The 17,482-nt window shown below is 34.4% G+C and overlaps 1 protein-coding gene and 3 pseudogenes across 13 annotated transcripts in view; 1 reads left to right on the top strand and 3 right to left on the bottom strand.

Annotated features, from left to right (window-relative positions):
• Nucleotides 1-17,482, top strand: part of LOC129243843 (uncharacterized) — a 64,251-nt gene that overhangs the window by 4,053 nt on the left and 42,716 nt on the right. For 6 of the 13 annotated variants that reach the window (XM_054881205.1, XM_054881204.1, XM_054881200.1 and 3 more), the window contains exons 1-3: nucleotides 1,735-1,868; nucleotides 13,747-14,395; nucleotides 14,597-14,704. In XM_054881205.1, coding sequence (XP_054737180.1) covers nucleotides 14,191-14,395; nucleotides 14,597-14,704 — 313 coding nt within the window. In that variant the 5' untranslated portion in view covers nucleotides 1,735-1,868; nucleotides 13,747-14,190. Of the gene's footprint in view, nucleotides 1-1,734; nucleotides 1,874-2,170; nucleotides 2,237-13,746; nucleotides 14,396-14,596; nucleotides 14,705-17,482 lie in introns of those variants that run through there. The other 7 variants (XM_054881206.1, XM_054881203.1, XM_054881202.1 and 4 more) reach the window with 4 other exon arrangements.
• LOC129246507 (U2 spliceosomal RNA) lies at nucleotides 5,007-5,191 on the bottom strand (annotated as a pseudogene).
• On the bottom strand, nucleotides 5,433-5,620 carry LOC129246598 (U2 spliceosomal RNA; annotated as a pseudogene).
• On the bottom strand, nucleotides 5,886-6,069 carry LOC129246585 (U2 spliceosomal RNA; annotated as a pseudogene).

The raw sequence follows: 17,482 nt of genomic DNA, 5'->3' as shown, positions 1-17,482 counted from the left end.
AAGAGTTCACCAAAATTTCATCGCAATCAGTTAAATAATGTAGGGATTGAGGAAGATCAAATTTTTCGCAATTTTTTTTTTTTTAATTTAATTGTAGTTGAAAGTTTCAGGTAGCAGTAAATTTTAATTCATTGCTGAATGCCGCGAATGCAGGAATAGTCGAGAGTTAGGATTAAAAAACGATAGATGGTGGTAGATGGGTTATGGATACAGGAAAAAAGTTGCTTAGTTCAATATTGTAGTACATATTTTTCCACTTATTACTACAAACATTTGTAGACGCCCATCTACATAGGGTATAATAATATGATACAGTCTGTGCCAGAAGTTTTTTTCTTGTAACTTCAAGATATATTTCGTTCTGCTTTTTTCTGCGTAATAGTCCCACTCAAGGGCTACGACGCCAGTGCTAACTCAGGATAGTGTCGTTCGAAACTTTCCCGTAAACGCAATCAAACAAAAATGAGTGAGAAGTACGCGAAGCGTTTTGAGGCGGTATTTTTATGCACGCATTCGAAAGGGCCGAAATTATCTTACGCCGGGGGCTGCAAAAGTGATTAAAAAATCAAAAACGTTTGTTGTGATGTGGAATCCGCGGTAAAAAGTGTACAAAAATGTTGATGACTCTTGCGTGTTGATGACTTGAGCAGGATAAAGGGATCGCCCAACTTTTTAAGCGGGAGCCTTCTTTGTGACTACGCCAAGAACAATCAATTCTTGCTTAAGAGGGAATAGATATGAGTATCAACACCAGCGAACGTCGACTGAAGGAGGCTACCATATCTTACCGTCCCACATCATCAAAACCACTGCTCTCAGAAAAAGATATTGTGGAACAATAAAACAAGAAAATGGCGTCACAGTAATGGACTGGCCTTCCCAGTCCCCAGACGCCAGCCCCATTGAAAATGTGTAGGGAACTATGAAAACGCATCTTGCCGGAAGGCTAGTCCAAGATTTAAAGCAACTCGTGCGTCAAGTTCGCAAAATCTAGTCCTGTTTGTCGACGAGCTACGCAGAAAAGCTGTTTCAAAGCATGAAGAAGATGCCAGGCTATACTCGACAACGATGGAGACTACACGGTTTATTGAGTAATTGCGTCTCGTAGTTTTGTACATACTTTCATGTAAAAAAAATTTAAATATATATCTTTTAATCGTTTTATCTGTAATTCTTATTTCTGTAAAAAAATGAGGTGTAGAAGAATTAAATTCATGCTTGTGTTGACAAACGTTTTTTTTTTTTAATTTTTTCAATTCCAAACCACTGTGCTATTGATGGTAAAAAAAACATTTCCCACCCACAGATGTCTCTCATTGATGCCCATCATTGATGTTCATCACAACTTTTGTTGTTTAATCTCGTGAAAAATCATCTGAAAACATCTTGGAAAGTAGCATTGAGCAATGGAAGAAAGTTTTTTTCAGTTGCAAATTATTCGTACATTGAAAATGAAAATCAGTGATAGGTGAATGTCAGCAGAGAAGAGTGAGGGAAATGAGTAGACTGGCAAACTGGTATGTTGTGTTTATGATGAATCGAATAGCGCGGCAGTTGCAACAACAATGCACAATGTACGAAAACTTAGCAGCAAACAGCCAGAAGGCACGACAATTTTCATAAAAACGTCGTACCGAAGCGAGAAAGAAATGGACTGAGGACAACAACGGCTAAGAAAACGATGGATTGCGGCTGGTGGAAATGATGGCTGAGGTGGTATAAGCAGTATACAGGGGTGATGAGTGCGACTTGATGGCGGTGTGGTTGTAGTGGCAATGTTTTCATTTCGAAAAATTTCACTGGCCCAATATTGCCAACTAGTCTCCGAGTTCAACTTGACCAGATCGAACGTAACCATCGATTTTTGCGTAAGGTCCCTCATTACGAGTACACACACACACACACATAAAATATCGAATAGAGCAATTGCAATGCTGGCATAAAATTGAATAAGATTTGAAAAAAAATTTATAACATCTACTGAAAGCTGACAGCAAATCGTTTAGCATTTGCTAAATTTACAATTTTGCTTATTTCGAAAGTTTTCATTTGGAAGGAAATTGTGTTATCTTGTTTTCGTTTTTTTTTTGTTTTTGTGTCTCGTTGCCGTTGTCGTGGAGCAAATAGCGAAAATTTTGAATTTCTGAAATGCTGAAGATGTGAGTGCTAAAAATAAATAATTACGGGCAAGATGTGTATTTAGCCACAAAACGCAGTGCGGATCGCAAAAATTTATGTAATGACAAATAAAAACATATAAAAAAATATATGGAATATATTTAATATAATTTACATTTCAAAACAGTGGCGCTTTTTAAGCAATAAAAATAGTAATACGCTAAATGAAAATTGTGTTTAAAAAATTAAAAAAAAAAATTAAAAAATATCCATACGTAATATACTATATTATACATATTTTTATGAAAAAAAAGTGAACGAAATGATGTGAAATTTTTGCAAATGTAAAATAAATACTAAAATATGTAATGCACACGCTTATAAAAAAAATACATAATATATGTGTACAAAATAATAGAAGCGGCGCGAATTACCAAATTTTAACTAAAAAAAATTCCATTTGTATGATATTATATATATTTTTATGGAAACAAGTGAACGAAATGATATGAAAATTTTTGCAAATAGCTCATAAAATCGCTTATTAAATAATTACATGTGTGTACAAAATAATAGGAACGTTGCGAATTACCACATTTTAACTTTTTTCGGTTTTAATTTTTTTTATGTTATTATAGAAGTATAGTGCATTCTACAACAAAAAACATATACAAAATTTAACAAATTTAAAAAAATTTTCGTTAAATTTTCACCTTTTTACACAAAAGTTTTAGAAAAATTATGGGTATGCAGTATTCTAGCAAAGTGCTTGTTTCAAGTGACTCAAAATTCTTGTAGATTAAAAAAAAAAATTTCGCTGACGTGTTGAGCATTTTCTTTCATGTCAAAGAATTCTTAATTTTCTCAAAAAAAAAAAAATTCAAAAATCAAAACGATTTTTGAGTGACTTCAAAACTTACATTTTATTACACCAAAAGTGAATGGGCTATTAAATGGCCTACCGTGAAGTTATCTAAAGATTTTGATTAAAAATTTGAAAATTTGTGTGATATATATTTTTTTTGAGTTGTAAATTTTGTAAGGTGTTTTGAATTATATGATTTTTGTTGGATAATGCACTTAGCTTTAAACAAAAAAAATGAAACATAAAACAAATAGTTAAAACCTGTTAAGGGGTTAGGGGTACTCAGAGGCCTGAAAAAATTATGATTGCCAATAATTTTTTTGATTGCCAATAATTTACGATTTTCAGTACATAATTTTTTTTGCCAGTCAGTTGTTTTATTTTACAAAAATAAAAACATAGCATTAATACATCATGTTTCGACTTGAGTTTAGCAAAATTTCAAAAACAAAAAAATAATAATTGAAAAAGTTATCATCACAAGTCCTTGGAGATTCATCTAAATTAAATCGGTCAAGAGAAATTCGTTTTATTAATAGATAATGTTGTGTCTGATAGAAGCTTTTTTTTAATTAACAATATGGCGGCCTTAGGAAATATTTTTCAGATTTTTGAAAAACAAAACGGCAATTAATAGTTTAAAAAAATCGAAATTTTGAAAAAAAAATCCTTTGATCAGGCACGAGTTTTTTATGTTTTTCAAAAGCAGTATAAATTTTATTCAAATCTACCAAGCGGTTTTTAAGTTACAAGATCACCATCTCAAAAAACATAGGTGAAAAACGCATTTAAAGTTTTGCTATCGATTTATGTAGAGTTATACAATTTTTTTTTATTTACACTGTGTTATCTATTCCTGGGCCATATAATAGTTCTTCAGCCGTTATAGCAGCTTCCAAGATATTGATTTTCATAACATCGACATTCATAACAATAAAACCCGAGTAGTCGGTTGCTTGCAGCTGCCGGAGAGACCGAGCGCCCTTTGTTAATTGTTGAATAACTCGAAAAGTATTTGTCGAATTTACCTCAAATTTTGACACAATGTTTTTAAGATATTATACTTTAAGAAAATGCAAAAAAAATCCATTTTTTTTTAATTCTGACTACGCCTAACCCCTTAAGTCGGCGCGTTCCTATTATTTTGCACACAGGTGCATGTGACCGGTCAAAGAAAAACTGTGTATCCTGTGGTTTTTCATAACCTCTGCCCCATTTATGAAAAAAAAAATACCAGTCTAACGGTTAGACTTGATAGAAGCGAAACCTTCCGTAAAACAAACTGAGAGAGAATAAGACGAAAGCAGCATTCGGAGCGGGATAATATAGGTTCATTATAATATTGCTATAAAGTTCATATTTTATTTTCTTCATTTTATCATTATTCATCCTCAATGTTTTCAATTTCAACAAATGATACGAGTGGCTTATGATACATAAAATATGATACAAATGCTTTGGTTTCGATGTTGTCAAAAAAAATACCCAAACGGACCGAAGAAACAGACTTACAAATTTCTTCCATTTTCGTCTACTTGTATTCATATAAAAATTTATGTCTCTTCCCACCAAAGCTAAATGTATTAGTATATTTTTTCTTGTATTTATTCAAGGCTGAAATCCAAAAAACTGTTTTCAATAAATAATCAGAAATGTCCTACAATGCAAATTTCAAAAAAAAAAAAAATTTATTTCTTGTGATTCGAACCAAGAATTTTGAATCGGAAGCTCACATTGCTAGCCGCTCGTTTCACTTTTTCCCAAATCACTCCCAACGATTCTAAAGAAGTTTTCACTTCAAAAATTAATGTACGAAATATTTATACCGATTCACTTAAACTGACTTTCAGTATCTAAACCAAAAATAGAAAAGCCAAAAAACAGTTTTCAATAAATAATCAGAAATGTCCTACAATGCAAATTTCAAAAAAAAAAAAATTCCATTTTCGTCTACATGTATTCATATAAAAATTTATGGCTCTTCCCACCAAAGCTAAATGCATTAGTATATTTTTTTTTGTATTTATTCAAGGCTGAAATCCCGGCGGTACTGCAATACCGGGTCAACCCGTGGCAGAGGCGGAGCAAGCCCATAAAACACTCCGCGCATTTCCAAAAATTAGTTTAACATTTGTTGTCCTCCGATGGAGGATCTATCAGATGTTAAGCTGATAGGAACAGATACCACACTACCTACCTTCAATAGATTTTCTAATAAACCTTTTGAGAATTTACACGCTCACAAAAATTAATGTACGAAATATTTATACCGATTCACTTAAACTGACTTTCAGTATCTAAACCAAAAAACTGTTTTCAATAAATAATCAGAAATGTCCTACAATGCAAATTTCAAAAAAAAAATTCCATTTTCGTCTACATGTATTCATATAAAAATTTATGGCTCTTCCCACCAAAGCTAAATGTATTAGTATATTTTTTCTTGTATTTATTCAAAGCCGAAATCTCGGCGGTACTGCAATACCGGGCCAACCCGTGGCAGAGGTGGAGAGAGCAAGCCTCTAAAACACTCCGCGCATTTCTAAAAATCAGTTTAACATTTGTTGTCCTCCGATGGAGGATCTATCAGATGTTAAGCTGATAACCACACTACCTAGTCAATACATTTTAAATAATAAACCTAATAAACCTTTTGAGAATTACACGCTCACAAAAAAAAAAAAATAATGTACGAAATATTTATACCGATTCACTTAAACTGACTTTCAGTATCTAAACCAAAAATAGAAAAGCCAAAAAACTGTTTTCAATAAATAATCAGAAATGTCCTACAATGCAAATTTCAAAAAAAAAAAATTCCATTTTCGTCTACATGTATTCATATAAAAATTTATGGCTCTTCCCACCAAAGCTAAATGTATTAGTATATTTCTTCTTGTATTTATTCAAAGCCGAAATCCCGGCGGTACTGCAACACCAAGTCAACCCGTGGCAGAGAAGGAGCAAGCCCCTAAAACACTCCGCCCATTTCCAAAAACCAGTTTAACATTTGTTGTCCTCCGATGGAGGATCTATCAGATGTTAAGCTGATAACCACACTACCTAGTCAATACATTTTAAATAATAAACCTAATAAAACTTTTGAGAATTACACGCTCACAAAAATTATTTATATCAACATATAATATAACGCTTCGTAACTAAATAACTTTTAGGCCAGCGACGACAGCATGGCGGGGTAGCCGAGCGACTAGCAATGTGAGCTTCCGATCCAAAATCCTTGGTTCAAATCACAAGAAAAAATAAAAGTGATTTTTATTTAGTTCGTCGCTACTTTTATATCAACATATAATATAACGCTTCGTAGCCAAGTTGGTCGCTTTTTTCGTTTCACTTTTCCTCAAATCACTCCCAACGATTCTAAAGAAGTTTTCACTTCAAAATCGGAGAAGAGCAAGCACCAAGCTAATAGTGAACTTTCTTCCTAAATATCCTATCCTATCTACATATAAATAGTTGTCATCCCTTTGTCGAGTGATCAGCATTGGAGTATTTCAATTCGTATCTAGTATACAAATAATGCATGAGCAAATATGTGAATTCTATATGAAAATATTTAAATTTAAATACTATTTTATATGTAGATACATACATATGTACATATAAGCAAAAAGTATGTACATAGTCATATCTATACATGAATGTAAGCAAAAATGTGGCTACAAGTTGTTATACACGCATAGCAGCGCCTGTCCTAAAATTGTGCCAAATATTATTTTTTGAGTTGGATCTTTTCCCTCTGTTGGGCTCTCAGAATATTAGTGGGAATGAAAATAGGAAGTGAAAATTGTTAATGTGTGTCCCCAATTTCGATTTGTTTCTTGTATGGATTATGTGTAACTGTAAATTTAAAGACTCCATTTAAAACTCAACACAAAAAGCGGATAAATGCTATATCTATGATAAACAATAAAATTTGACTTAATGAATGTTAATATGAAGTGCAAAGAATGTTGGTGAAACGAGTTTGATCCTTTTGAAGGGCATTTTTCGAAAGGGAATACCATTGGAAATAAATAATCCGTGGAAGTCGAGCGCTCACAATATGCAAAATAACCAGAATACTTCAGATATAAAATATAGTAAAATTTTAAGATAATAATCTAATTTCTTTTAGCCTAGACAGACGGCGGCGTTAATCGGTATTACCGGCGCAGTTAATTCTAACTATAATTGCAGTGTGACAGACGGTTGTTACGCGGTTTAGTGAACAGCTGATTTGTTTATTGGATAGTTTTGTCAATAAAAGATGGACATTAACTGCCTTGATACTAAAAAATAATTATTTAAAAAAAATAGTAAATAGTTATTTCCAAAACTAAATATCTAGGAATTATCTTGGATAAAAAAAAACTCTCTTGGCACGCCTACCTCAACTCATTAATAAAAAAGGCAACGAAAAATCTTTGGAAAACAAAACAACTTTGGGTAAATCCTGGGGTCTGAACCCTAAAATGATTTTCTGGTTCTACACCCAATTGGTAAGACTTATTGTACTATATGGGGCTTTGGTATAGTGGCTTAAAACAAATCAAACTACGACTATATCAAAACTGTGTAAACTACAAAGGCTAGCGTGCCTAAGCATAACAGGGCCCATGGGAACTACCCCAGGCGAATGACCACACGGAACCCGTACTCAATTTTATAAAGAGATACAAGGTTTTCTTCCCGGGAAGAGTGGAACAGTAACCCAGCACGGCAAAATGATGATTGACAAAAATGGTACACAGATGGTTCCAAAACGGAGTAGGAGCAGGAATAGTGGGGCCTATAGCACACAAATCCCTAACACTAAGTACAGTTACCACGATGAGCGATACCATACAGAGCTCTTCGCCATAACGGAAACAGTGGAAATCATATCCAAAAGAAGGTTCGAGAAAGTAAAAATTAAAATACTTTCGGATAGTCAATAGGTTCTCAAAGCTTTGAATAGCTTCACATTCAAGTCAAAAGTCCTAATAGAGTGTAATAATGCACTCAACAAACTGGCCACTCATAATCAGGTCTCACTGATTTGGGTACCAGGACTTGAGGGAGGGTTACTTATATATATATATATATATAATTGGCGCGTAGACTTCTGTCAGGTGTTTGGCCGAGCTCCTCCTCCTATTTGTGGTGTGCGTCTTGATGTTGTTCCACAAATGGAGGGACCTACAGTTTTATGCCGACTCCGAACGGCAGATATTATATTTTTGTGAGGAGCTTTTTCATGACAGAAATACATTCGGAGGTTTGCCATTGCCTGCCGAGGGGCAACCGCTATTAGAAAAATGTTTTTCTTAATTTTGGTGTTTCACCGAGATTTGAACCGACGTTCTCTCTGTGAATTGCGAATGATAATCACGCACCAACCCATTCGGCTACGGCGGCCGCCGTTACTTAGTACAAGATTATGCAAGTTCTTCTGAGATGAAGAGTTTATGGAAAACCTAATCACCAACTGTGAGGCATTAGGCTAAGGAGACACAGAATCCTCGACTCGTACCTACTAGAAAAGGAGCTGGTTCGATTCCTCGGTATACTAAATAATTATAATTAAGTAATTAGGGTCGCACAATAGATTAATCTGATCGCAGTGCATAAAGGCCTTAGCCTAACCCGTGCAACCATTACCATGAATTCCTGAGATAATTCCGAATTAAGCCTGCCACCTTCTGTCTAGACTACTTATGTGGGTTACTAGGTTACTTATGTGGGTATGGCAGGTACGCAAGCCAGATTAGTTTTTGCTAATTATATCTTATATTTATTGATTTTTTTGAACACCCTATGCTCCAATAGGAGTCTATAGAGGAGAATATATATTTATTGATTCGCTATATCATATAGAAACAGTTGCAAAAAAGTAGTTGAAAATTTTTTATTTTGCAAAAAACAAAAAGTGCGAAACAGGTCTTTTACTCAAAAATTCATTACTCAAAAACAACTCATTTTAGCTACTGGGCATTCAGCTTAATTGAAGCTTGAGGTGTCCTCTTGATTTAGAAAAAGTTATAAAAAAAAAAAAATACACATTTTGAAATATTGAATTTCGAAAAAATTTCAATTTTTTTTCTTTTTTGCTAAATAAAAAATTGTCAACTACCTTTTTGCAATTGTTTCTACATGAAGTCACTCGTGTAAGTAATTACGATCATTTTGAACCCAGAATTATTAAAATCGGTTCATTTTTGACTAAGTTATGGGCATTTAAAAAAAAATGTTTCTTATATAATTAAAAAAAATCGAGTTTGAGTCGAAAAACAAAATTGCCGATAACTCTTGAAAAAAAATTTTTTCGGGCGAACAAAAAAATATGTGTCTCATTATTTTGACCAGAGAGCAACATATTTCAGTTACATCGAAATCGAAGAACATGACCCGAATAGCCCGGTTGAATTGAAATGGAAAGCATCTACTATATGTAGATACCCCTTTTTCTCTTTTATGCTGTCACGCTCGCACCCACACTTTCGAGGGGCTATTAGAAAAAACTTTTTCTTCATTTTTGTCTTTCACCCAGAGTGGTAGTCACGCTCTAACCCATTCGGATACGGAGGGGAAAAAGAAATCCATTATTTTTGCGTAAAATTTTAGCGCAAATGCCTTAAAACTTTTTATGGCCGATCATTACCTCCTGGGCGATCCTGCGACTACTAACACCCCGGTCAACTTCGATTATTTCTGTGATTTCATCAACATCAAGAGCATTTTGACAATGCCAAAAATCCATGAATTAAATTTCGAATTGTTGGAGCATCCACGGTGCCCACCAGATTGGTCCCCTAGCGACTTCCATCTGTTTCCAAATCTAAAAAAATGCATGCATGGAAAGCGTTTTTCATGAAATAATGTTTGCATTTGCAATCCGTAATAAATTTATTGAAGTGAAAACTTCTTTAGAATCGTTGGGAGTGATTTGAGAAAAAGTGAAACGAAAAAAGCGACACTCTTGGCTACGAATATTACATATAAACGTAGCGACGAACTAAATAAATTTTAAATTTTAAATTTTAAACTAAATTTTTTTATACAGTTATTTTATTTTATTTTATGATATGTTTATGAGGAGCTTTTTTTCATGGCAGAAATACACTCGGTGTTTTGCCATTGCCTGCTGAGGGGTGAGCGCTATTAGAAAAATAGTTTTCCTTAATTTTGGTGTTTTCACCGAGATTCGAACTGACGTTCTCTCTGTGAATTCTGAATAGTAGTCACGCACCAACCCATTCGGCTACGGCGTTTGTTTAATTTTACTGATGCAAAAATGAGGAAAAATATATAAATAAAGTTTGCTTACTGTTTACACATTTTCCAAAGGTGATGGAGAACCAAAAAAAAAGTCGATTTTCAAACAAATACGAGTGCATATGTGTTTGTAACATTCAAAAAAATGTAATTGTGTTAGAGTTTCGGTCACGCAGGTTTTGCTGGGGACGCTCATAATAGCAACCGCGTGTGTATTTTTATATTCGTAAATATTTTTATTTTTAAATATTTACCGCAATTATGCCGAAAAATAATGCAGAAAAGTGTCGTGAATATCGACAGAAAAAAAATCAATAAATAGCATCGCGGAATTCATTCACGAAAATTTAATAAAGTATACACCAGAAGTATCGCGGATACTTAGAAAAGATTACGATAAAGTTCCAATGATTTTAAGTGGCGATTTTAACGTAAATTTTGCATTGGACACAGCGGTTCCTTCAATTGACTTTCTCAATACAACATTCAATTTAAAAATGTGTAACAATCGCACTGAATCGACAACACGATCAAAAACAACATTTGACGCGGTATTTCAAAGATATGTTGACAACATCGAAACCAAAGCATTTGTATCATATTTTAGCTATCATAAGCCACTCGTTACATTTGTTGAAATTGAAAACATTGAGGATGAATAATAATAAAATGAAGAAAATAAAATATGAACTTTATAGCAATATTATAATGAACCTATAATTATCCCGCTCCTAATGCTGCTTTCGTCTTATTCTCTCTCAGTTTTTTTTACGGAGGGTTTCACTTCTATCGCGTCTAACCGTTAGACTGGTACTTTTTTATTTTTTGAAGTACGAAGAGTTAAGAAAATTGGTCAAACATTTGTTACAAAAATAACTACGAAATATATCGAAAAATCCATGCAGAATGTAATTGCAAATTTAAAATCAATCAGTTAAGTGTAAACAAGCATCAGACTGATGGAAATATTTAAACATTTTTCTATCTTTATTCTTTGAGTATGTCGTTTTGGATGTAAAGGGTGATCAGCTTGGAGGTACTTTTCCTATAGGGGTTTTTTTTGGCAGATCACGCGTGACAATTGTCAAACTAAATACATCATTTTTTAGGTGTTCATTGACATTTCATCATGAAAAGATTGACGCCTCAAAAAAGTTTACAAATCGCAAAAATTGTATTACGACAATCGGTGCTCTGTGAAAAGTGTTCATCGCGCGATCATGCCAACTTATGGTGTTCCGCAATGATGTTGCAATCCGAAGCCATTCAAGAACAGCCATTACATCCATCAAAAACAAACGTTAATTGCGGCCTATTTGCTGGAGGATTCATCGATCCATATCTCTACAAAAGCGAGGTTGGCGTCAATGTAATAGTGAATGGCGAACACTATCGCGCCGTGATAATCGACTTTTTGTTGCTGGAAATTGAAGCCACAACATTTGGTTCCAAAAAGGCGGCGGACGGCGCTACTTGTCATACAGCCCGTGAAACAATGGATTTACTGCGTCGTAGTTTCAGTGCGCAATTTATCTCTTGTCTCGGACCGGTGGATTGGCCACCAAGATCGTGTAATATCACACCTTTGGACTTTTATTTGTGGGGGTATGTAAAGTCTAAATGCTTTGTGGATAAACCAGCTTCGATTGAGGCATTGGAAGCCAACATTACTAAAGTTGTTCACGAGATACCGACCGAAGCCCTCCAGCGAGTCATTCAAAATTGGTGTTTATGGGTGGCCGAATTACGGCGCAGTTGCGGCCAACATTTGAAAGGGATTATCTTTAACGACGCCCTGTGAAGATTAACGAACGAGGAACCCATCGTTAGGCAAATCAAACGCAGAAAGTGGCGATGGATAGGTCACACATTGAGAAAACCACCAGATAGCATCACGAGAATGCACTGGACTGGAACCCGCAAGGGAGCAGAGGTCGCAGTCAACCAAAAAACACTTGGAGAATGCCGATGCTGCGCGAACTAGCAGATGCCGACATCTCATGGGACGGTGCAAAACACAAACAGCATAGAACCGTGTTCGATGGAAGAGTCTTGTCGAGGCCCTATGCCGCCGAGAGGAGAAAAAATTAAAAAAAAAAAAATAATAAAGCTGGCCCAATCAATTGGAATTTTCGTTGTTTTATTTCAATTTAAAATCCGATACTTGTAAATTGATCACCCTTTAAAAGGACATTTTTTAAGCAAAACGGAGCGTTTGAAATTTCTATAGCGGCCTAATCTGTTAAATTAGAAAATATAAATATTTACAAGGTGGCGCAAAATTAATCATTAAATTTTGTTTTGAATAATTTTTTTATTAAATATAAAAAAAAAAGATTTTGAGTGGAAAACTTTATCTTTAGTTGTATGGACGTACTCTGATCAAATACTCACGGACGTACTTGTCATACGTCACTCACATTTAACACTTATGGACTAGACAGCTGCAGTATACAAACAGACAAACAATGGAGCGGATAAGGACGTAGTCTGGTCAAAAACTCATTTTTTCTAGATATTTTTTAGGAATTTTTTTTTAAATAAAATGCGATCGTTTTTCTTAAGGGGACAGATACCTGTTAACGGCCATATTTTACTTGATTTTCATTAAAATTATTTAAAATGAAGAAGTCAATATATTTTTTTCAAAATTGGCATACAGTTTATTTATATATTAAAAAATACAAAATTTTTTTATTTTATTTCAATCATTTAAAATGGCGGATGTACACTCAATTCTTCCAGGAAGGTCGCAGTGGGGCTTCTCAATCGGCTGGCATTGTAGCATCGGCGTCAGTGAACTGAATACAAAAAACCAAATTTTTTTTTTATTAATGTCATAATTTCTATATGAATTAAACAAAAATGAAAAAAAAAATCGCGGAATAAAATGGTTAAAAAAAAAAAATGAATTTTGGGGCGAATTATTTTATTTTTTCGAAAACTTGTAAATTCACATAAAAAGTCGTATCATAAAAAAGATGTGTGCAAAATTTCAATAACTTTTCGAGTTATCGTGTACGCCAATTCGAAAAATATAGTTTTGAGAAAAACGCGTCTAAAGTCGGCAACGTAACTATATCTCTCCCAGCGCTCGAACGCAAAGAATAGAGTCGTAGGTTGATGATCTATAATTTCAGAAATACTTAAATTTACGTTCTAAAATTTTTTTGATTATATTAACATTTTAGAAAAAAAAAATTTTTTTTTCCGAAATTTTACAGATATGTATCTGTCCCCTTAAAAAAAATTCCTAAGAAATATCTAGAAAAAATGAGTACTTGACCAGACTACGCCCTTATCCGCTCCATTATTTGTCTGTTTGTATACTGCAGCTGTCTAGTTCATAAGTGTCATATGTCATTGATATATTTCCCGATAGAGTGATTAATTTTGCGCCACCTTTTATGAAAACATGTATCTTTTCAAAGCGATTTTCCATAATAGTACCACTATTATATGAGGAAGTTTTTTTTTAATATTTTCCAATTTTCCATTTTTTGCAGATTGCAATGCCCAACTAAAATTCCACTAACAGCCCAGCGCGATAGCATTTTCTGCTGTCAAACAGACTCAAACAAACAATAATACTCATGCGTAAATATAATATTATGTGAAATTATTGAGTATTAAATGTAATTATAATAAAAAATTAAATATCACATAAAAAGAATACTAAAAGTTTAACATTAAGACGTTTATATTTGTATTTAAAAAGAGATACGAACATTTTTTTAAAATAACCAAGCATCAACTCAACGAATCTTAACATTACATACGAGTATTTGTAGTAATCGAAAATCCGCAGGAATACTTACATATGTATTTACATACATACATATGTACATATACAAATATTAAGAGTACTCACTTAGTAACTAAATCAAAACACAAAACGATCTGGAATTCGTCGCTAATACAATAAAAATCAAAAATAAAAAACTACAAGCATGCAACAAACGCGTTCACAGCAGCGGACATCTAGTCATCCCCTCTACTTGCAGGATGGGCTTAGTCCTAAAAAAACGGCTGTCATCATTGTGACCGTAGTAGGTTGCATTGCAATACTTTGGCCAAAAGTATTCTATCCGATGATGTTCGGCGGAACTGCGCCGACGAAAAGCGGCAGTTTGAAGGATCAACGCGGTCCCGGAGGTGAGTAAATGCGACTATTCAAAATATCACATACATATGTATGCATTTATTTTAAAATACATATTTTTTAATATTTCTTTTAATATTTATGTATATTTTTTTAATATTATTTTTTCTTCTGTTACAAAAAATCGTAAATCTGTTGTCAAATCGTTGTCAATTTTGTGCGCCATTGTTCATATGATTTGTGCCGATAATCAGGTTGTTGTGATGTAGTTGTTGACAGGGAGAAATTTTTGAATGAAACTACTACAGAAATTGGCCCACAATTGTATCGCAAACAACTGAACTTATACACCGGAGAGATGAGTACGTTTATGAGCATGACTGGGAGCCATTTGCAAATTGATATTGAATACTTGCATACTTACTTACATATGTAATATTGCTTTACGGATGAGGCATGGTTTTGGTTTTGTTCTTGGATAATATGTACTTGCACATACACCAATAGACAAAAGTATTTACACAAAAGTATGCACAATGTTTACTAGAAGGCCTTTGTTTGTATTATATTGAAAATTTTTGTTGGTGTTGAAATATTTAGAGTATGCAAAGATAACTAGTGCAGATTCAACGACAAAAACGGTATGCAAGGTGAAGTCCAAAATAAACAAGACTGGTGTCATAAAAATTTTTTTGATGGCGCCAACTTTTTAATGAGTTATTGCGTTGGGAGTTACATCCCTAACTGACTTCCAGTGAAAGATTGCTGACATGCGGTTCAGTGGAAGCGAAGTTATTGCGTCTAAAGTGTCAGTATGTTTGTGTCATCGGTGCGAAAATGAGTTTCAAACAAAGAGTTGATATCAGATTTTGTTTTAAAATCGGTAAAACCTTTACCGAAATATTTGAATTGATAAAAAAGTGTATGGGCAATGATTGTCTATCTCGTGCCAGAGTTCGTGAGTGGAGTACACATTTCAGAGATGGTTGTGAGGACATAAATGACAAGGAACGGCGGCCCGTATACCCAAAACCAGTAATTACCGAAAACTCCATCGAAATTGTTCGTAAATTTATCAAAAATGAACCGAAATCATCGTTGAAATTCATAGAACCGGAGTTGAATATCTCCAAAACATCGATTTAACGCATTTTAACTGATCATTCGGGCTTATGAAAGGTCTGTGCTCGTTTCATTCCGCACAAGTTAACTGAGGGCCAAAAATTGCTCGGAATTAAACATTCGAAAGACCTCATTAAAGAGGCGAGAAAAGACGAGAAATTCCTTTACAACATTGTAACTGGTGATGAAACGTGGTGTTTCCAACATGAACCTGAAACTAAGCACTAAGCGTCAAAGTGCCGAATAGAAGGCCCCAGATGAGCCACCAACCAAAAAAATGCGTTTGGAGAAGTGAAAGTATCAAGTCGATGCTCATTTTTTACGATACCAAGGGAATTGTCCTCAAGGAGTGCGTGCCAATGGGCCAAATCGTCAATGCAATTTTCTATTTTGGTGATTTTGAAACGTTTGTTGCTTCGCATTCGTCGAAGTCGCTCTGAATACCGCGAAGGAGAAGCTTGGCGCTTATTGTTTGATAATGGGCAATCTCATCGATCAACTCTTTGGACTGATTTTTTGACTAGAAATCGCATTTTAACCATCAATCACTCACCGTATTCACCTGACATCTACCTATTTGGAAAATGGCATTTGACCATGAAAGGAAAACGGTTTGCGTCCGCAGAGGTCATCTAAAAGGTTGTACGGACATCCTGAAGGGCGTTCCGGTCAATGACCTGAAACACTCTTTCGAAAAGCTTTTAGATTATGGAAAAGAGTATATCGAGACCAAAGGGGACTATTTTGAATAAATAAACTCGAAGTTATCAGAACAAAGCTCCTGTCGTTTCTATTTTAGCTCAGTCTTGTTTATCTTGGACTTCACCCTGTATTTCACATTAGCGCAAGCGCTTGAATTTATGCAACATTTTGGCTTTGTGTAGATAAATACTTTTGACTATGACTGTACATATGTACACATGTAGTTACAGTGGGCTGCTGCAGGTTTACAAAAGCTAAGAAAAAGGCTTAAAAAGTCAAATGCAACTAACACGAATGGAAGCTTTACTAAAGTTAGTTATGCACTTTTTATTTGGACATTTGCATATTTATTGGAAATCTAACCTAATGGTATTTTATTGTATGTATTTAAGTTTAAACCAATCATCTTCTTTTAGCAGTCATTCATATTCGGTAAGCTTTGTGTTGTATTTTGTTAATGTATTTACTATTCACACAAAAACAAAATGGGCGTCTAACGTTGCTGGTTGACGAATTATGGCAATAACAAATTTGGTGAGAAGATCGATGCCAATTTTTTTGTTGGAACTATCCCTGCAGGGGAATATATTGGTATTTAGCAAGGCGGATTTATTACAGGTGATGGCATCCGCCCAGCTGATTTTTGCGTCGTAGATATGAATAGCGTCAAAATTATTCGTTTTGTTTACATCTGTGTGTTTACTTTGCCATTTGTGTATAAGTACATTGCGAATTTATAGTTGGTGATTTAAATAATATCTAAAGTGAAATATTACAAAAACAAAGACATGAAAAAGTGTGTACTGAGCTTGAAAAAAGTTAAGCGGGGTAAAGAACCCTTTCGGCGTTCCAGGAGGAGAAGCGAAACGGCAAGTGTGGAGGAGAGTATGCTGATTTTGACGTGATACATGTATGTTTTCACTAATACGAGTATGCAGATGCCAACACCTGTAATAAATGGGCCTTAGTATGAACTTAGAACCTAGTCGCGTTTCTTCCATTTCTATAAGTAATTGGTGCATTTTGCATGGCTATGAACTTGACGTAGTCACGTGACTGCTGGCATGAGCCGAAAGCATAGAACCTCTCTCCATTCCGGTTCAAACTAGCAACTTACTTTATTAGAGCTTGAAATCAAACCACGAGAGCGTGGGACCTTTTATAATAATAATTTGAAAAATGCCGCTGAAGTTGACCCTCCCCAAAATTGGAAATGGACGGTGATGCCCATTTTGTCGGTTCTATTTAATTTCTATAGTCGGTTCTACTTAAAATATTTAAGACAAATTCTTTGTTCGATATTTTTATCTATAGTG

The sequence above is a fragment of the Anastrepha obliqua genome, chromosome 4 (genome assembly GCF_027943255.1).
Source record: "Anastrepha obliqua isolate idAnaObli1 chromosome 4, idAnaObli1_1.0, whole genome shotgun sequence".
In the NCBI taxonomy this organism is placed as follows: domain Eukaryota; kingdom Metazoa; phylum Arthropoda; class Insecta; order Diptera; family Tephritidae; genus Anastrepha; species Anastrepha obliqua.
The sequence above is the reverse complement of the archived record's forward strand: the minus strand, read 5'-3'. Positions and strand labels throughout refer to the sequence as shown.